Genomic DNA, 21,121 nt, shown 5'->3' with positions numbered 1-21,121 from the left:
TTATGTCTTATATCATTGGTCTACATTGTGATATACCAACTAAACTGCTTAGGCAAATAATAGTTCACAAAGGAAAAGGGAAAAGGTCAAATAAATTGAGTGAAACAATTAAAAGAGCTCCTTTTGTCTTTCCTTTTTTTATGTAAACAATTACAACAGCAATAGAGTCTAGAATTCTTTGCTTGTAACAAAAATCAGAGAAATCATTGATGAATGCTTCTACTGTCAGTCAGATACAGGCCTAGGTCTTACAGCATAGGTCTTTGTGTTCTGTTGTAGCAAAGTACAGGCTGTCACTTGGCAACATCAAACAAACCACAGACTAAGAAATCCATGGCAACGTGACCTAAGTGCAGTTTCTTTTCAGCTTAGTATAGCTGTTCAAAGAAGCCTCAAGAGTCTGCAGGTGCATGTCAGATGGTGAGTTTGAAATATTTTATTTAGGCCTTCAAAAGCCACGCATAGCTCTCAGGGCATAGCCATACTCTTCAGCGCCAGTGGCTGTCAAATATAAATTAAACCAGAATTCGCAATGCATGCCAGCCATGAACTTTCTCTCTCGCTCGCTCTCACCAACCAGATATTTTCCAAGACTTAATCATGAAGTTACCAAGCCATGAAATGGCATTCTTTTTATAGAAGTTTAGATTCTTGCTGCTGGACGATTTCATGCCGTTTTGAGTCATTGCTTAATTAAAATTGATCTGCGGCACCCTCAGTTTAATTTTATCACATTTCCACCGTCATCAAAGCACATGCGCACCCAACCAAAGAATCACTCTACACTTTCAAAAAAACAGAAATGTACACATTTTGTGCAAATAGTAGATCTCAGCGTGTGTAAATGCAGGGGGACAAACTGGGTTGCCAATAAGAGGAGACTGTATGGATGCATGGCTCTGCAAATCTAATGGGCAGCCTTCACGGCTCATATTTCCACTGTGATGGAGCAGCAGATGCAGCCTGTATCTGTATGTGTGTGGGGAGAATCTAAAGTGAGTTCTTTCTTTGCTGTATCATGCTGCTGTCTGTCAGATTTTTGCTGTGCTGCAGTTTGCACACGCCTAGGACGCTTTGTGAGGGCCTTGTGTAATTCAAAGGATGAGGATCTCATTATTAGGTATTAAAGTCCTCAAACATGAGGATAATGTGTCTTGCGTTGATGGGGTAAAATGATGGAGCAACTCACTCCTTGTGCTTGACTGTCTCTTTGCAGGTTTAGAAATAAGGCATAGATAATCTGCAATGGAAATAACTATATATCAGTTATTATGCATCAATTAACAGTTATTATGCATCAGTTTACCCATTTGCAAAATATATGTTTGTATTATATCACATTTTGTGTTATTTTCTACACTAATTAAAAAAAAATGTTAGACATATTTGATAGTGATTTTATGTAGTAATTATTTAGATTATCTAAATTATCTACACCAGAATGTGGGATAAAGTGCCTTTTTCTGGTTGGACTTCTGGCCTTAGACATTAAAGTTACAAAATACTGGATTTACAGCTGAGGCCTAAATAGCTGTTTGATTTCAGTCAAATCTCTTCTCAGTCCCTTTCTCTCAGATTACATCAGAACTTCCTATGATGAGATAGGCCAGTGTAATCCTGCAATGTGCAATGTTGTGGAGAGATGCAGCACTATTTGAGGGATTAAACCTTTCAGCATGTTAGTGTGTGGTTCATCTCAAAGAGCCCATCTGTTTTTCCTGATGTAATGCTTCCAGGATCCTTTCTTATCGCCTCCATTGGAAAACCATATGTGACTATACATTGACAAAAGTGCCAAGAGGTCACACCTGACGTCAATGTCTGTCCTTGAATATTGCAATATTCTCAAGTAAACAATAAACAGATTTTATGATAATTCAATAAAACTATTAGGCAACCAAATGTTATTACTGAGCACCAGCTTTTTGGAGCAATCGGATTATAAAACTGTAATCTTAACCCAGTTGAAAAAGCCCTCGCCTGACAGAATGTGTGTTTCCTTGTGGTCAGATAGTCATATATGACTAGATTCTATTTAAAATCATAAATGAGATGGACTGGTGACATCTAAGAATATGTAAAGTATTAATGATGATTTGCAGTATGGCTACTCTTTGGTGGCAGAGTAAACCCGTTCAGTTCAGAGGACAATGCAAACATATGTTTAGGTTCTGTGTTTAACATCTTAATTAACATCTGCTGTTTTTCATTATTCCACTTTTTAATGAGTGAGTGTGTGAGTGTGTGTGTGTGTGTGTGTGTGTGTGTGTAAATATTGAAAAGGTTAGGTTATCTTGAGCTCAATAATGGGCCCATTGTCACAGTTAATATTAAATAGCGGTTGTTAATAAGTATGGTTTAACACTTGAGTACTCTCAGGTAACAACAGATTACTGTTTTATTCTTATAAATGGTATGTATCCAGTTGAACTGGGTAAAAGAAAACCATTACAAAACCAAATGGTATGCTGATCTGTTACCTTAAAAGTGCCCAGGAATTTCAATCGATTGTCTACAATGAATTTCTTGAATTTCCCCTGGGGATCAATAAAGTATCTATCTATCTATCTATCTATCTATCTATCTATCTATCTACAATGGTGTTCGACACATACGCATGCTCAGCTGAATTCTAACAATCTATATTGTGAAAATGACATAAGTTTACAGAAAGCTACCATATCACCAAAGAAGTATTGAACCACACCAACAACCAGACAATTGCCATTATATTGATTTATTATTCGTCTTCTTCTTATTATTATTATTGAAGGATGAAGGAATTCATATTTGAGAGAAATGCTTTCATGCATGAGCTGAAGGGTGTTCAAGAAGCAGACATATGCTTGCTGCTCCATTAAAAAGATAAAAGTGTGTGTGTGTGTGTGTGTCTGTGTTTGTGTGTGTGTGTGTGTGTGTGTGTGTGTGAGAGAGAGAGAGAGAGAGAGAGAGAGAGAGAGAGAGAGTGTGTGTATGTGCATGTGTGTGTGTGTGTGTGTGTGTGTGTGTGTGTGTGTGTGTGTGTGTGTGTGTGTGAGAGAGAGAGAGTGTGTGTGTGTATGTGCATGTGTGTGTGTGTGTGTATGTGCATGTGTGTGTGTGTGTGTGTGTGTGTGTGTGTGTGTATGTGCATGTGTGTGTGTGTGTGTGTGTGTGTGAACGTGTGCTCATGAGCGTGTGTGTGTGTGTATGTGTGGGGGCGTTGAGTGAAATACTCTTAGTCAGGAGAGGGTGTAAATCATTGGCCTCTTGCGCAGGCCAGAGTGGAGTGGAGCGGAGCGGGGAGCTCTAGGTCTCTCTCCCTCACTGGGTGATCAATACCAGCTCCTCACGGCCTCCTCCAAAACACATGCAGGAGCAAATGAAAAGAGAGTGGACAAAGTGATGACCCCAACGAGATCTCCTTATATTTAAACAAGCAAGCAGTCCCTGCTGAATAGTGGCGACTCCCCAGTTCCCACCAGTCTCCGTCATCTGCACCCAGTGAAAACACCATTAAGCTTATTTATTTGATGTCAGGTGTTTACATGGCTGCTACCCTCCGAAAGTACTGAGCAAATTGTTATGGATTCAGGCACTGGTGTGTCTGGTGAGGGATTTATTGTATTCTTTATTTAAGCTTTCTGAAACCTCATCCACTCAATCCAAGCAATTAACAGGCTTTCCTTTCCATAAGACCACATCCATAAAAATTAGCAAAACAAACAAGAACCATTACTGTCACAATTATCATTAGTGTAAAATGCTATCAGGGCTGGTTATCGATGTAACAGAAGATTTTGCCGTTCCTTTCCCATTTAGCTATTTTCAACAACATTTACTATTTGCAAATGCATTTTAGGTTACTTGTCAAGTCAGTTAGGAAATGTTCACATTATTGAATTATTGATAGATAGATAAGTATATATACTTTTTTGATCCCGTGAGGGAAATTTGGTCTCTGCATTTAACCCAATCGGTGAATTAGTGAAACACACTCAGCACACAGTGAACAGAAGCACACACTAATCCCGGCGCAGTGAGCTGCCTGCTTCAACTGCGGCGCTCAGGAAGCAGTGAGGGGTTGGTTGCCTTGCTCAAGGGCACTTCAGCCGCGACCCACTGGCTCGAACCGGCAACCCTCCGGTTACAAGTCCAGAGTGCTAACCAGTAGGCCACGGCTGCCCCATATATCCCAGATAGATAGATAGATAGATAGATAGATAGATAGATAGATAGATAGATAGATAGATAGATAGATAGATAGATAGATAGATAGATAGATAGATAGATAGATAGATAGATAGATAGATACTTTATTGATCCCCAGGGGAAATTCAAGCAAATGATGATAACTGATTTGTTAAACTATCAAGTGTTCATAAGTATCTTCCACAGAAAGTAGCTGTGTCTGACAACTATTTATATTTTGTGTCCAACTCTATTCTGTGTCACATTTCAGTGCCAATAGCTGCAGGTGCTCTTAAGGGGATTACATCTCTCATCCTGGACATGTATTGAATCAGGAAGGCTCTTTGTATGCCAAAACCCAGCAGTGTTTCCACTGCCAGTGCATACAAACCAGAGTAGAGCATACTATTGTTGAAGCACTTGATATAGCATCTGCCTAGGATGACGCAGGCATGCCAGACAGCTTGCTCCAGACAACCAACACAGCTGGTCAGTGTTGTCTCACTGCCTATCAAGTTGTCTAAACAGAATTCCTCAGGTCTCTCTCTGTGAAGGCTGTCTGAAAGACACTTTGCCCTCTATAGTTTAAGACCTGTATATCACATGGCCCACAGATTAGCACTCAATACTGTAAGAAAAAAATTGTGTTGAACTAACAAACTCTGGCATGGAACTTGACTTTGGATTTAAGACAAACGTTGATACACTGGCGTCCTAAATATTTACTGCTATAGACCCTTTCAACAATAAAAACAAAAACAATGCTGGAACGTTCTATTTGGTTCCCAATCTACTTCCTCTGCATTAAGATAACATATGGAATGTTAAAACGGAAGCCTTGTGGGGCCAACTATTATGCTGATAATGGAAATCTCTTGAAAGAGTCTATAAAGAGTGAGAGGAGAAGAAGAAGAAGAAGAAATTATCCATCTTTTTTTCTCATTGTGACATCATAATGAAATGCAGACATTCCACACATTCCTTGGCTGGCAGAGTGATGCTGTGTACCTCTGTGGCTTAAACCTTGTGAAGCTGATAAAAGCAGGCAGCTCTGTTGGGGTTGCTCACTGCAGTGCTTGGGTGAGTGCCTGTTTTCTCAGTCCATGCTGGACATTATCTGCTGCTCAATCAGAACATTCCTGCATTGACAATCATTCTAACACACTAAAGTCCATGGAGGGTTTATTCAAGGCAGCCGTGCTATTTCACAAGACAAGACAACAAACCATTTTTGAATTGCAATCTATTATTTTGGAGGTGTTTCTGAATTATTTATGTTAGGGTGCATGTTTATTTTTACAGAATGTTATCATGATAGCATGAACAGCATGCACGCACAGACTATTGACAATAGACAGGATTATTTGACCTTCCAGTATATTCAGTGTTGCCATGTGAATAGAAAGGCTGTAGTCTACACTAGAGGTCTTTCGAAACCAAAGTGAAAACCTTTGTATCACATGTTAATGTTCATTCCTGTGTGGTGAGTTTAGATCCAGAACTATTCAAAACTGGACATTTTCTTTGGCTTGTCGTTAACTTTGTGACATAGATAAGGACAACGTACTGTATCTGTGGCTGGGTGAATTCAGACACTCTCTCACACAGCCGACCTTCTTTACCAGGATGACATATAGAGAGGAGGAGTACAGCCTCTTGGATAAGGCGCTCTCCCTTAAATACACACACACTCAGACACACAGTCAACCCCCACCCACCCACACAGGACTCTTAACAGAAACCACACACACACCTACAAGACTTTTAGCACTTTTTCATCCCTCTCCCTATGCTACAGACCTTTTATTTATTTTCTTATTTCATCACACCTCAAAACACACACACACACACACACACACACACACACACACACACACACACACACACACACACACATATCCGACTTTCTCCAACTTTTGCACATCTCCATAGAACTTTTTATTTATTATTTTTGATTTCTCCTCCATCTACCCATGTCCTTGATTGCCTAGCCTTAAGGTTTCTTCCTTGGTAAGGGAGTTTTTCCTTGCCCCTGTTGCTCTTGGGTGCTCTTTGTTGGTGCCCCCCCCCCCCCCAATCCCAATCCTCCCCCACCTTTCTTATGCACCCTCTTCTACTGCACTTTTTACCCCCCCCCCCCCCCCCCATAAATGCACAAATAGGCTGAGACCCCATGCCTGCGTCAATTTCACTGCATTTCTTACTTCCAGTAACTATATGCATGTGACAATAAACTTCCTTGTATCCTTGTATCCTTGTATCCTTGTACCTTGGATATGTTGGGCATGGAAAGCTGCTGATAAAATACCTGAAATAACGACATATAAATTATGTTGGGTCACAGTCAAGAGGGTGGAGAAATGGCATAAATAGTAAAGCTCTGATCTTAATCTTGACAGACAGTGAACCATGTGCCATTCTCTCCACTAGTAACCTAGTACCTGGCAGCTGCTATGCTTTTGATAAAGGATTTTTAGGAATGGAATTCATCCTATTCGTTGTATTTAAGAAAACAGCTTCATCAAAACTTTGAAAATAGTAACATTAAGATGTAATGAAATTATCAATAAATAAAGTCTAGGTGCAGTGTATATCAATTCTCTAGCTCCCTGGTCAAACAGCTGTGTTATATGAGAACTTAATGTTCCTCTCCCAACAATTTCCATGGTGCTCCATGGTATGGCATTTGTTCCATCTGTTTTTTGTACTTCATTCTGAGATTTATACTTTTGAGATTTATTGTAGCCTATGTGATTTTATTTTTTACCTACCAGTATGCTTGGTAGACTCATCCATACTTGCGCTAGGCAGAGCAATTTGACACACATGACACTCATTTCTGCTTTCTTAAGGACTAATAATAATCTCAGAGCCCTTGGCTCTGTCTACCCTATCTGTCCTACATCCTGTCTCATCACTGTCACATCCTAACAGAACTTTTGACATTTTACTGTTCCTTCTGCTACAGTTGGTAATTAATTCCAGATTATCTTTTATCATTTGTTCCTTGTGGAAACTGTACCCAACTCTGTTCTCCTTTTCATTGAAAAACAAATACATTTAAATGCTGTCCTTATTATGTTGACTGTTGAGAAAGATGTAGAAAATAACTGACACATTTCTCTTGCTCTCACACATAGGCTTCACACATTTGTACAAGACACCTCAGTGAGTCAATGTAATTTTCATTTATAGCTTTTTTTATTTATTTTTTTATTAATTCCTCAAATATTAATTCCTCAACAGGACATCTTTTGTTATGAGGCCAATGCTGCCCTCTGTTGTTATGTATTTGGCACTACATGTAAAGAGTTAATTGGTTGGTCAGTACAAAAGTACAGGACATGCAGCAGCAGCACTACTTCTCTATAAATAGCTCAAACACTTCAGGTTATGGTAGATATAGGCTACAAAAGTCTTTAAACCTTATTTGGAACTGTTGGATGCAGTTCCATTGGGTTTGGAGTATACTTTACTATGATGTGTATTTCCTAGTGCTGCATGCTATGTGACTCAAGTACTTTTTGACGTTTCTGTATGTAAGGTGTTACATCTTTGTTTTGCCTGAATCCATTTTAGTTGTCAGCCCATTTTCATTCTCCTTTAATCCCTCCACTTTAACTGAAAATCGCTTTCTTAGTGCATTTCATTAAGACCCTATCTTTTCTTCTTGGACTGTTCAAGGCATGCCTGAGAAGCCAGCAGAGGCATGTAGGAACTCTTTCAAGGACATGGCTTCTCCTCCAACATTCAGGTCAGAACGAAAATAATCTGTGATACTATTGTGAACATTTAACTAATGTTTTCCATTTATGATTATAAGGTTTGTTTTTAGAACACAAGTTCTTGAATAGAATTGGGCACATAATATGGCAGCCATTCAGAATTGAGTTGATTATGCCTGACATGACATTGAAATGTAGTATATGTTCCGGAACACTGGATTAGTAGAGTCCGAGCATCTGACCGGGTTCTGTCTTTTTAGCGTGGGCAGTATGAGGAGGCCACTGACAACTGTGGATACCCATGCAAGAGGTATGTCCATACTGCAGAAAATGTGTTCATAATGTTCACTTAAAACCTGGGTTTTCCTCAACGTTATACTGTAAATATCATGGTGTATATTATACTACATTTAGCTCAGTTCATGGTCCTGAATTGCCCTTCATCCCCTGTGCAGGCCATCCCAGAAGGCTGGCACTGGCTCAGCGGCCAGTAACAGCCCTAAGCCTTTCCAGAAGCACCTGCTCCATGGATATCTGGGACATTTTCTACAACAGGTTCAATGAGAAAGGTCCCCCCGCTAAGACTGAGAAAGCAAGGAGGCCAGCTACTGCCAAACAACATGTCTGGGAATACTCCAGGCAAGACTTAGGGCAGTCTAGGGCCATATTAAAACTGATTTGTAGGATTATGGTTTAGCTCATATTATCGGCCTCTTTACAAAAGTACAGGCTATACCAAGTTCATAATCTGTGCATTATAACTAGCCTGTCAGCTCTGCATTATGGTCTAGTTTCACCCTTGACCTGTTGTAAGTTCTAGTCAGTTTTAACAGAATATTTCAGTGAAATTGCAATTGTTGTTTTCTGAAAATTTCTGAAACAATGAAGAGAGGCCTCCTCCAAACTCTGATGCCATTAGAGATCCATTATAAAACAATTTTTCCTTACATGATATTTTGCAGCTAATCTTATTCATTTTAAATGGCACTAAGAGATGCATTTTTTAAATGACATTAACTATAATGGACATATTGAAATATATATTACCTTTTCTGCAGTACGACAGGTCATATGAAAATCATGGAGGTCCAGGCTCAGGGACATTTTGTGAGGCTTGGGAACTGCTCCCAGACAGAGCAGGACATCGGAGGGTATTACCTGCAGCAGAGCATTAAGGGACAGCCTGTCAACTGCTTCCTCTTCCCACCGAGAACATTCATTCAACCTGGAGCCTCAATCACTGTGAGTCACTGGTGTGAAAGACTCACAGTCTGTATTCCGTGCCGAAGGATGTTCTATGTCATATCTCTGGTCGGTCACATCTATGCAGAAAATATCTAGCAAGTGTAAAGAGAAACACTCCATACCCTTTGAAGATCCAGATTTAAGAGCAAGATCAGTAATCAACATCTCTAAGGATTTTTGCATTTATATCTTCTTGTCATAAATCATAGAATATAGAACATAACAGACCTCAATATTGTGCAAATTTTCTCTGGCACAATTTCATTGAGTGGAATATGTGAGGATTCACAAAAAACACACATGACATGTACAAAACAACAATCATATTATTAACACTTTTTTATTTTTTAATAATTAAAAAAAAACATAACTAGGATATCACCAAAGCATCTCAGTGACAACATACTTTCTCTTTTTCATTTATTCATAAGGTTTGGTCAGAACATTGCAGACCTTGTGCACATTCTTTTAATGATCATGTGTGGACTGGACTATCGCAAATTGGATCAAGCCCTGAATACACCACTATCTTGTGTACGACAAATGGTCAAGTGAGCACAATTCTTTCAAAAAGTAAAAAAAAAACATGTAATATATCACATATTCTATAGACAGGAAACTTCACTTTATATGTTAAAAAACATATAATAAAATCAACAGACAGATGTTCATCATCTTCATCAAAAGCTGTTTGTATATTTGTTGGGTGGTTAGGCAGTGGCATGGTACAGGCCAGCTCGGCGCTCCATGTTGAGAACATGCCAAGCTTGGGAGGAACCTGAGAGAAAACCACAGAGCAGGGCTGGCCACTCTCTATCAAGAGGAGATAGTAAGAGGGCCACACCACAAGACATAGCAAAGCAAGAACCTCATCTCAAACACTCAGACCCGCCACCCTTCCTACGCCTGCGAAGGTGAATTGATCACAATCTCACACTGAAAAATGGCCTAAATTGTGAACTATCCTTATTCCTGTGTGCCATTCAAATGATGCTATGACATGTACTTGACAGGAAAACAGATGCGAAAAGAGTCTCTCAAAGCCCGTGGGCCCAAAGCCCCTCCTCCATCACTCACCCCTGCTGCATCAGCGTCTGGCCTCAGGCACATACCAAAACAAACATACCAATGCAGGAGCCAAGACGCTCACAAAAAAAGGTGAATTTACCAAGGTATTGTTTGATATATATTGTTGAACTATATTTTTCCGCAGATATTTACTTAGAGTCATTATATAGCTATTTATTAATTATTCGATGGTTTAAGGTAGGTACATTTTCATTGCTTTGCTAGTTGATTAAAAATATGTTTGCAGTCCTTGAAGAACAACGAATGACAAAAGCACAGATTATCGGAGTCAGTTGCTGTATATTTTCTTGATGTTAACTACAGGCAATGGAAAAGAAATATGCACCAAACAAGACGGTGTGAGACAATGAACAGGCAGAGGATTCCATCACTTACATACTCACTCCTTTCTCCACCCTCCTTTCTCCACCCTCCTTTCTCCACCCTCCTTTCTCCACCCTCCTTTCTTCACCCTCCTTTCTTCATCCTCCTTTCTCCACCCTCCTTTCTCCACCCTCCTTTCTTCACCCTCCTTTCTTCATCCTCCTTTCTCCACCCTCCTTTCTCCACCCTCCTTTCTTCACCCTCCTTTCTTCATCCTCCTTTCTCCACCCTCCTTTCTTCATCCTCCTTTCTCCACCACCCTCCTTTCTCCACCCTCCTTTCTCCACCCTCCTTTCTCCACCCTCCTTTCTCCACCCTCCTTTCTTCACCCTCCTTTCTCCACCCTCCTTTCTCCACCCTCCTTTCTTCACCCTCCTTTCTTCATCCTCCTTTCTCCACCCTCCTTTCTCCACCCTCCTTTCTCCACCCTCCTTTCTCCACCCTCCTTTCTCCACCACCCTCCTTTCTCCACACTCCTTTCTCCACCCTCCCTCCTTTCTCCACCCTCCTTTCTCCACCCTCCCTCCTTTCTCCACCCTCCTTTCTCCATCCTCCTTTCTTCACCCTCCTTTCTCCATCAACATTCTTTAAATGTACATAATGTTGAGCAAGCGTCTTTATTGTAATTGCATAGCCTAACTGTTGGTCACAAAGATTTGTTTTCCCTCCTTCAGCAATGTTGTGACTCCAGTCTTTATATTTCATATTTTACACATAATAGCCTATATTTTATTTATATTTTACACATAATAGCCTATATTTTATTTATATTTTACACATAATAGCCTATATTTTATTTATATTTTACACATAATAACATGTGTAACACTTGCCTGCATACTCCACTGTGATTTTGGGTCCAACAACTTATCATAAAAGTTCATATAGAGAGCTTTGTACAATACTCTGAGCATTGGAAGGTGTTTGTTGTTGTTTCTGTGATCTGTCCTTATAAAACTATTGAGAATGTCCTTTCCTTCCTCTCAGGCATGCAGAGAAGGGGTAGTTGGACCCCTTTGAGTGGAGCAGTGGTGCAACTTAAACCTTAAAGCCACGTAAACAGCATATCTAGATTATTTCACATATCTAACAATAAAGATTGTGTTTAATGTAGATTGTGCAATAAAGTGCTTTAGAGAAAGACTACCCCTACTTAATTGATTAGGTGTAATTATATAGGCATAGCCTATATATATATATATATATATATATATATATATATATATATATATATATATATATATATATATATATATATCTACATGAATGGTCATACAAAACATACCACAGTGTGGAAAAGCCTCCAAAAGTCATTCTAAAAGGATTACTGCACATCTTCAACAACCATTACTTTTGATAATTATATATTCCTCTGTTCAAAATGCAGTCTCAATAGTAATTTTATTTTCTAGAATTTCACAGAAATTTTAAAGGAAAGCTGTACACAGACTGCTTGTTTTGTTTCCATTTCCATTTAGCCTATTTGACATTTACTTATGAGTCATATTTGACCAGATAATAGTTCCTTTTAAAAGTCTGAAGGATATTCACACAAAGTTAATGGACATCTGCATTTAGAGCCTACAGCAATATCACAATAATCTCCATTTAAGAAGGCAGGGACATTATACAGTAACGCATTCTGTGATGCACTTAAGCTTACCACTCTACCACACCACAATAAAGTCTGGCATAAAAAAATTATTGACCTCTGTATACTAATTTCATACATTCTTGTGACACTCCCCACTAACCATTGAATGACTTCTCGCCTTCCTGGATCTGGACAATTTTGAACACACCCTTTGTTTTCTGCATACCAAGTTAACTGACAGGGAATGAACGAATCAGAGTAGATATCTGCTCTGACGTAGTATGTGAACTATGCTGCGTGTATTTATAGATCCTATTTAAACGCTGAGGACTGAAACGGAATTCCTCAATCGTCTCCCTGCTTCTGTACGGCAGGCAATTCACTATTGTCTCGTACTGTGGCATTTTTTTCCATGGAACCTTGTCTTACTGTTATATGACAGATTTGTGTTCAAATTGAGACCTACTGGAAAACACTAATGAGAAATCGTAAAGATTTGAGGACTGAAATAAAACTGAACTCTTCCTATAGTCGAGTTATTGACCCGGGCATGATAAACAAATGTTCTCCACTTAAGGTGGGCTGCGCACGGTCACTACACACAGTCTGATCTAAGTTGAGTGCAAGCCATACGCAAAACTCCAGAGGTCCGCACATTTGTAGCCTATTTTGGTTAGCATACTGCATTTTACACCATTTTACCCGTGACAATTGGGGTGTGAACTGTTTCGTGCTCTGATTCAACACCTTGAAGTCAGGGTAATCCCTAGCATTTTCAGTTCATATGTGGAAACATTTGGGGAACCACCGAACGGACCGGCTTCCTATTCAACGTTGTCTGGGTAAGTGGTCTTTCAAAATTAGCTTTTCTGATTCTCAGTTTCCGCCCTGTTTTCTCTGACGGCCAACAAACCAGCCGTCAGAATAGTGTTTCACTTTTATGTCGCTGATTTTACAGTAGTAGTCTAAAATGGTCTCATCCCTTCAACCGTCAATGACCATTTTAACCGAAAAATGTTAGGATATCATCCGAGGGAAGTTTGAATTAGTCTATTTTACATTGTAAAAGGAAAACAGAAGGTAAGAAATTTTGTTTAATTGATTTAACAACGAATGTCACAATTGGAATAATTGGATATATGGGTACAGTGTCAGTTTTGTTGCTTTTGTTTATGACTGGAAATGAGTTTTTGCTGACGAATGAATCCAACACACCCAAATGATTAAACATTTTTGCCCAGCAGCAAACCTACATGCAGGGCGATACACTTTAGCCAATACTGTAAGAAATGTTTAGTGGAATTAGACATGGCATTTAACCTTCAAATGAAACATTATTCTGCAAGGTGCAAACTTGAAAATGTACCTAACATTACCATAACAGTGGTAAGAATTTTGAAAAAAACATATTGTTTTAGTCGTTATTTTTTATAGTTCAGCCCACATACTGTAAGAACATGTTTGTTTTATTTTGCCTTACATGTTACAGAATTCTATGATCAGGGTTGAGCTACCATGTAGCCTAACTGATGTCAGGATATGTTCATTGAATTAATCTTTTTATTATAAGAGCTTGAATCTGTCATTTACCATAAGCTTTATTTCACATTTCCCTAACATTATCATCAATAATCAATAGATCTGACTGGAAACCACAAAATTGTGCTAAAATGTCCTAACCACTTGATTAAGGCCTGCTGCATGCCCTAGGGATCTGCCCAATGCACCTGGGACAAGAAGACCATTTAATTTAAACTTTAACATAAAAAGAAGGTAGGACTGTCTACTAACCAACAACAACGGGTTGGTCCGTACCATGTACTCAGGCTACAATGTAAAGCTTCATGAGAAAGTAGGAGGGAGACTTTACATTTTAAAAACGTCAGATGGAAAGATGATGGGTTAGACTTAGAAAAACACCTTAACATCTGCATCAGCATTCACTCTTAATACTTGTAAGTCGACACAGTAAAAGGTTGATGAAGTACATACAGTAAATGGTTTGATGGGATGTCATTTTCTTTTGTTTAACAGTGGCAAACTTGGTGGACCTGAAAAAATCGTATTGATTGTTGCTTTATTGATTTTTGAACTGATGTGCCGTCTAGTTCAGTATATCTGTCTCCGCTTTGTCCCTTAGCTATAATTAGCAATGAAATATAAATTCACATGATCATGATCTTCATGGATACTCTTTTTTTTTGTGTGCCTCATATCAAGAATTGTTTATCATACAGCAAAGCTAAATCATCTTAACCTTTTTTGACATTGTTTAAAGCAGGCCTAAAGGCGTATTTTAAAGAACTTGGTTAAAACTTTATTCTGAACATATTCTGAACGTCTGAAACAAATGAAAGGTGTGTTTTATTTTATTTTATTGTATTGCTGTATTCAAAATAATTGTAAATGATATGGTCTAGTATGTATGTCATCATACCACATTATCATCTTGATTACATCTGGATATGGGGTCATTCACGTTACTAGTTACTACCATTTGCAGATATTTATTTTAATTAAATGTCCTGAAATAAAAAGAAAACACCAAGTCCAAGTTAAGGGTCAGGATGATGTTGAGGTACACAGGTGCACATTGTAAGCCACATCCTCAGAGCTGGTTGTGGTAGCGACATCTCTGTCTCCCTCTCCACCTGTCAGATTAGGACGAGTGAGTCATCGTAGTTTGTGAAGTCACAAGTTGCAACACAGCATCTGCTTTGACAAACTGTCAGTTATGAAACTCGTCAAGAAAGGAAAAAAACATTCCATGCTGAAGCTTTTGAGGAAATGCAGAGTCAGTATTTTAGCATTGATGTCATTGATGATGGTGAAAGATTGTGACTTCTGAGCACATGTACTAGTAAAAGTTTCCGCTAGCATAGCAGCAATGTTCTAATTCACTCACAGCTTTGTAACAGTATGGTGAACTTGGAAATATGCCAATGGTTGTCATGCTACTTGGTATGTACTCCTGTCACTCATCTGGTTGAAGTAGACATTGGCAGTACACACCTTTCTTACCACTGGATAGAATTTTAAGGAAGCACCAGTATTGTTGAAATGCATGCTCCTGGGAATGGTATGGGTTAAAAGACATTAACTGTTCTTCAAGCTAGTTTTTATACAAGACATTCTTCACAGGAAAAACTCTTTTCTGGTAAAAAGGGATTCTTCTGACTTGAAGAGGTCATTTCAGAGCTGCGCATTTTGTCAAAAGTGTTCCAAATGAAATCTCCAAAACATCTCATCAGAAAGGAGAACTTTTATAGCTGTTTCTATAACTGGGACACACCCAAGAACCTTTGTGTGAAATTGTGCTTTCCCTAAATAGAACTGGAATGTGCTTTGAAAGAGATGAAATATCCATGTGTTATGTGCAAAAGGATTAATAGACATTCCTACGATTTAGGTTTGGGAAGTTCCCCCTGAAGGTCTGAGGGTAGGATATGTATTAATTATGACTCATGTGCCTCTGTTCCCCAGGTGAATAATGACGGAATATAAACTGGTGGTAGTGGGGGCTGGTGGCGTGGGGAAAAGTGCCTTGACAATCCAGCTCATCCAGAACCATTTTGTTGATGAGTACGACCCTACAATTGAGGTGAATGAAACACTAATGAGTGATGTGATTTCACTAATGTAGATAATACAGTATCCAGATAGCCATTGCTGTACCATAGCAATATGCCCCACCCAACATGCTGGTCTGGACCTATCCCCTTCCAGGACTCATACAGGAAGCAGGTGGTGATTGATGGAGAGACCTGTCTGTTGGACATCCTGGACACAGCAGGACAGGAGGAGTACAGCGCCATGAGGGACCAGTACATGAGGACAGGAGAGGGCTTTCTCTGTGTCTTCGCTATCAACAATAGCAAGTCATTTGAGGATATCCACCACTACAGGTATTGTAGGTTTTGTAGGTCAGGTCTTGAGATAACTTTGCTCTGTTATCCACCTTATTCCTGAAACCTACCTACATTTCAGTTTTCATCTTCCATCCATTTTCTTTATAACTTGCAATCTCAGTAGGCTAACTTCATTGTTATATTTCTTTGAAAATGTTTACAATTCTTCACTCAAAAGGAATATTTAGTATATGTCTGACCGAAAAGGTATAAGTTCACTTTCACATGGCTTCTAGCATATGAAGCCACACCGCAGCTTCGGCCAGAAATATAAACAAATTTTGGATTACTGAAGTGTCATAGCAATACCCATTTTTTTTTGGCTCAGGAATAAACTGGGTAGATGATATAGATTATGCAGGTGTTAAACATTTTATACACAAACTAAATAATAGTGAAAATGGCATTCATGTATCGATGGATATGCTGGAAAATGTTCATGAAACAGTTGTTTATGATGTTTTGTACTATGCATGCAGGGAACAGATCAAGAGGGTAAAGGACTCAGAGGATGTTCCCATGGTCCTGGTGGGTAATAAGTGTGATCTTCCATCTCGGACTGTCGACTCCAAGCAGGCTCTGGACCTAGCCTGGAGCTATCGGATCCCCTTCATAGAAACCTCTGCCAAAACCAGACAGGTATGAAGCAAGACAGACAAAAAGAGAACAATGGTTGTATTGTATTGAGTTATTATATGTCAGCTTCTAAACATTGATTATGGTATTGCTTATTTTCCCACAGGGTGTTGATGACGCCTTCTACACACTAGTGCGAGAAATTCGCAAACACAAAGAGAAAATGAGTAAAGAAGGCAAGAAGAAGAAGAAATCAAAGACTAAGTGTAGCATCATGTGAAGGACGAGTGTTGAAGTGAACCACACTCCCATGCACAAACACACACTATTGCATTAAGGACGCTGTTGGAGAAAACCAAATTAAAAACAAACTCTTTTTTTGTCTTCTTGAAATGCCAAAGTGTGCTTTTTAACAAGTGTGGCATTACTGAACTTCACAAAAACTCATCCACTGTAAACTCATCCAAGTACCCCAGCAAACTGCTGCATCGGTTTCCCTCTTGGTGTTTTACCTGTGTCTGTCGGATGGTTGTGTTCAGTTGGTGACCCCAAAGTCTTACCGAAATGGACATGGTATCTCCTCTTCCTGCTTTATGTGTGATCACTGTCTCCTCTCCTGAATATTCTCCTCACAAGGGAGGTTCAAGAGTCTAGCACATACTGTCCACTGTCTTCTCAAACACTAATTCCCCTCACTGGAGTCTGGGAATGGCTATTTAACTCTGACGCTGACTATTGTGGGAGGGCGTTCTCCATCGAGAACTGTCATGCATTTTACAGCAATCTACTGGAATCGGAATATGACGAAATACTGTACCGTTCTGTCAGGTCAGCTCTCAGTGCTTCATGAATAAAGCCACTGGACGAGAACTTAAATGGACAGCACCAGTATGTTATTTTGCGTTGTTCAGTCATTGAGGACATTGGTTGGTTGATCCCAGAATAACACGCTAAGATCCCCTTATTTTGTGTTGAGGACTTAAACACCTGACAGATTTTCACAATGACAACTTTTTTTGTTATTTCGTTTTTGTGTGTGAAAATGACACGTGAGGTTCTTCCAATGAACACTTGGTCGCTCACAATGTAGTGAGCAAATGCAGAGACATTTATCGTTCGTTTTAAATTTTTTGCTATTCGATTTCTGCAACAGTGCACAAGCCTTTATGTTGATGATGTCATGGAGCATTCTTTTGTCTGTGCCATGCCTAAACTAACAATGCTGTAAAATATCTTTACTAAAATTGCAGGGTGTCGTTGTACAGTATCGCATTTGTCTACTATGTTAAACAGTTATAACCTGTTTGTAAAGGTTTCACTGAGGTTTTGATTTGTTTATGAGTGGTCCTTCTAATCCTATTTTATCATTAAAGTTAGAGTGTAATCGGGAATTGACCCCAACAGCATTAATGTATAAAAGTACCAATGTACTTTCACACTCTCAAATGCATTGATGGTTGTACATAAATGTAGTTATCGTTTTTCTTTGTTTGTTTGTTTTGTCACAGTTTTGTGTCCTGAATGGTCTATAGTTAAAAAAAGCACCTGCACCTAATGGTCATGAATACATTACGTTCAGTTATTTCAGTTATAAGTGGGAAAGTGAGAAGACTGGCTAGCTGATTATGTGTTTTTCATTTTTAAATGTCTCTTAGGCTAACATCATGCGTTGTGTGATGTGTAACATTTGCATTGCTATATTGTTTGTTCCACACCTATCTAATGTTGGTGCCATTAATAAAAATTTTAGAACAGTTGATTATTTAAATAATGCGTTTAAGTCCATATTCTATGTTGTGCAATATGGGCCATATAGACCTATAATAGACTATGTCCATTGCTCTTGAAGTGCACATAACTACTCAGTCAGAGGTGTGTCCCATTTCCCCAATAAGTCCAAGTAGAGTAAATTTCACTCTATCCACACGCACTCTGCAGTCATTAGAGAACTGCACTGACCTACAACACATAATTGAACTTATAGGCCAGTTAAGCAGCTTACCTATTGAGAACATTGAGGCCTAAAAATGGCTAATAACAAAGCCTTTCACATATGCATTCTTAAGAACCCTGTGTTTATGTATATTTTTGTTAATCTGTTCATTTTTGTTCAACTTTTTTTTGTTCAAATTCTTCCTCAGATCTATACAAACTTGGCATACCCACTGCATGTAGTTTCTCACTTCTTTTGTGTAGGAATTTGTGGACAGCATTTATGTTGATGGGGTAACTCAGCTTTAGACACACAGATGTCTTGATATGCAATGAATAGGGTTGATTACTACATACTGTACATACTGTAAAATTTACAGTATGTACAGTATGTAGTAATCAAATGTTTGTAAATGTGACTCTTCAGCTAGTTCTGCTTACATTTGTGGTCCATCACCTCAAATCTAGTTTGATATGGACAGCCACAGGCCTCATGATTTGGCAAGGCTCTGTAACACACATGGCCTGCAGCAATTATTTACACATGGGTTTTCAGTGCCAGAGTGTTCACCGGTACTCACCCCCTTAGTTGTTTCTGCTTTTCATTTCTAAATAGAATAGAGCTGCAACATCAGGTCCAGAAAGGCATTTCCGTTCTTTACTTTAATCGGTGTGGAGACACGCTGTCACAAACAACCTCACTGGGTGGATTAAGATGCTGGAGGAGGTTAAATAAGACTATAAGCTCCCAAGCGTGTTATGTTTACGCCTTCCTTATATATGAAAGACTTGTCATGCTTTACCCATAAATTATCATTACCCTCTGGAACAGTAAACTGAGCATCACAGAAAATGAAGTCCATTGAAGTACTACTTATCTCCACTTTCACAATGCAGAGTAATGGCATATGAGCTCATAATTAACTTTGGAGGGTAACGTTAATTAAGTCAAGAATATAAATAAGTAGAGAACCTGTGGGACATTCTTACCACTCTTCTTTAGGTGCATTAAAGAGCTGTCAAGACGACTGAGACGGTCATGCAGCATAGTCTCACACAGCTGTTTCATGTGTTGTTTCCCATGCTAAGCCGAACTGCACCTCTCACCATCTGTACGGCTCCGTTCACAAACATGCTTATTTGTTTTTAAAATAAACTAACTTGACCTGAAGTCAAATATGCAAACACAGGCACTTTGTGTTTATATCAGTTGCTGTGTGAAAAAATTAGTGCTCCAAATATGGATGCTCATGATTCATAAAATTGCTTGGAACTTTCACAGAGAAATTAATTAAAACATGGTCCATATCCAGAATCATGTGTCTACTAGGCTACTTTTAAGTGCCTTGATCCACATTTATTGTTAGTTGCTTTTGTTAGCACTGTTTTTGGATGTCTATAGTTCCATGAAAGTGAATGAATGTAGAGTTAATTTACAAAGAGAAAAGGAGTCTTGATGAAACCAGGCCCTGTGTTAAATGCTCAGTGGTTGAGTTTGTTTTGAAATAAAGTTTATTTAAAAGTCACTCAAGAGAGGACAGTGACATTCATGATCTCTCGTAAGGACACTGAGGATATAGGTAACTCAACATTTCGAAAAAAGTGGCCACTGTTTTTATTGTAGCCTATGCACTAACATAAATCCTTCAACCACTAGGCCTACTAGGTTTTTACTGTTGACTTGGAGAACTTTGTTGTTCGTCCACTTTTACAACAGTAGATGGCAGTAGAGAACTGAGCTGGTAGAGTGAATGGTTTGCTCCTCTGCTCACTCACAAATGAGATGTGATAGCTTCGCATGGGTAATATAATAATATATTGTGTTTGACAAGAAGTGCATGAAATCATGCAAATATACATGTATACATACATTTATACATGATAATAGTAGAATTATTGAATAAATGTTTTCAAAAATTGTCAGACCAAAACAGTGACTGAGTATATGAAGTCTCTTTTTATTTATCTAAAACATGAATTATAGATAAAACAAATAAAACAAATTTGACTAATTTCTTATTGCATTCACTAGTTGAGTTTTCAATTCACATATTCATCAATTTTAGATTATTTATAGGATAGCACAGTATTTAATTTGGTTATCGTCTGATGGTTTTAGGGGCTCCGTATCAAAGCCGAGGAGATGGCTGTAGAAACTGCTGTATAAATTGTCCTAATGTAGGACACTGCCCAATGTGGACTGGGACCCCTAAGCTCCAGTGGGTATGGCCCTTCCCCAAACTAATGAATATCAGTGAAACTATGGGAATGCCAAAGCGGTAGGGTCCAGTGATCAAAATTGGATGTAGTGGCTCCATAGATTTGACAATAGCCTACACGCATGTCCTATGAACAAATGTCACAGGAACAGGCTACTGTCATGCCGGACAATTTATCAATAGTTGAATAATTAATCTATATCGGCACTGTGTACCGTACATCAAAACAAGCCAATCGTATGCCCCTAAATGATTCAGACCACGCCCCTCTTAACGTGAAGGGAACTGTGTAGCGTGGAA

At 38.9% G+C, this 21,121-nt stretch overlaps 2 protein-coding genes across 3 annotated transcripts; both read left to right on the top strand.

Annotated features, from left to right (window-relative positions):
* The first annotated feature begins 5,164 nt into the window (after positions 1–5,164).
* LOC121697345 (lamin tail domain-containing protein 1-like) lies at positions 5,165–11,735 on the top strand. The gene is made up of 10 exons (XM_042078836.1): positions 5,165–5,250; positions 7,311–7,338; positions 7,855–7,924; positions 8,156–8,205; positions 8,351–8,534; positions 8,954–9,137; positions 9,572–9,691; positions 9,855–10,054; positions 10,154–10,298; positions 11,580–11,735. Exons 3-10 carry the CDS (start codon positions 7,857–7,859, stop codon positions 11,610–11,612), a joined length of 984 nt encoding a protein of 327 aa, XP_041934770.1. The 5' UTR covers positions 5,165–5,250; positions 7,311–7,338; positions 7,855–7,856; the 3' UTR covers positions 11,613–11,735.
* Positions 11,736–12,532: 797 nt separating this feature from the next.
* Positions 12,533–18,427, top strand: LOC121697346 (GTPase KRas-like). 2 transcript variants are annotated; one of them, XM_042078837.1, is made up of 5 exons: positions 12,533–13,028; positions 15,670–15,787; positions 15,913–16,091; positions 16,574–16,733; positions 16,837–18,427. In XM_042078837.1, the coding sequence occupies exons 2-5, from the start codon at positions 15,677–15,679 to the stop codon at positions 16,948–16,950; spliced, it is 564 nt and encodes a 187-aa protein (XP_041934771.1). In that variant the 5' UTR covers positions 12,533–13,028; positions 15,670–15,676; the 3' UTR covers positions 16,951–18,427. The 2 variants fall into 2 exon arrangements, with proteins under 2 accessions (XP_041934771.1, XP_041934772.1); XM_042078838.1 differs by lacking the exon at positions 12,533–13,028 and adding an exon at positions 13,071–13,266.
* The last annotated feature ends 2,694 nt before the right edge of the window (positions 18,428–21,121 follow it).

This window comes from Alosa sapidissima, chromosome 22 (genome assembly GCF_018492685.1).
Source record: "Alosa sapidissima isolate fAloSap1 chromosome 22, fAloSap1.pri, whole genome shotgun sequence".
Taxonomy (NCBI): domain Eukaryota; kingdom Metazoa; phylum Chordata; class Actinopteri; order Clupeiformes; family Clupeidae; genus Alosa; species Alosa sapidissima.
Note: the sequence above shows the minus strand (reverse complement) of the source record. Positions and strands in the feature narration are given on the sequence as shown.

Bases quoted from the DNA above. Each gene is read 5' to 3' on its own strand.
- LOC121697345 (XM_042078836.1), top strand. From the start codon at position 7,857: ATGCCTGAGAAGCCAGCAGAGGCATGTAGGAACTCTTTCAAGGACATG. The intron at 8,206-8,350 runs GTATGTCCATAC...TCCCCTGTGCAG, and splicing joins TGTGGATACCCATGCAAGAG to GCCATCCCAGAAGGCTGGCA. The intron at 8,535-8,953 runs GCAAGACTTAGG...CCTTTTCTGCAG, and splicing joins CATGTCTGGGAATACTCCAG to TACGACAGGTCATATGAAAA.
- LOC121697346 (XM_042078837.1), top strand. From the start codon at position 15,677: ATGACGGAATATAAACTGGTGGTAGTGGGGGCTGGTGGCGTGGGGAAA. The intron at 16,092-16,573 runs GTATTGTAGGTT...CTATGCATGCAG, and splicing joins GAGGATATCCACCACTACAG to GGAACAGATCAAGAGGGTAA. The intron at 16,734-16,836 runs GTATGAAGCAAG...ATTTTCCCACAG, and splicing joins CCTCTGCCAAAACCAGACAG to GGTGTTGATGACGCCTTCTA.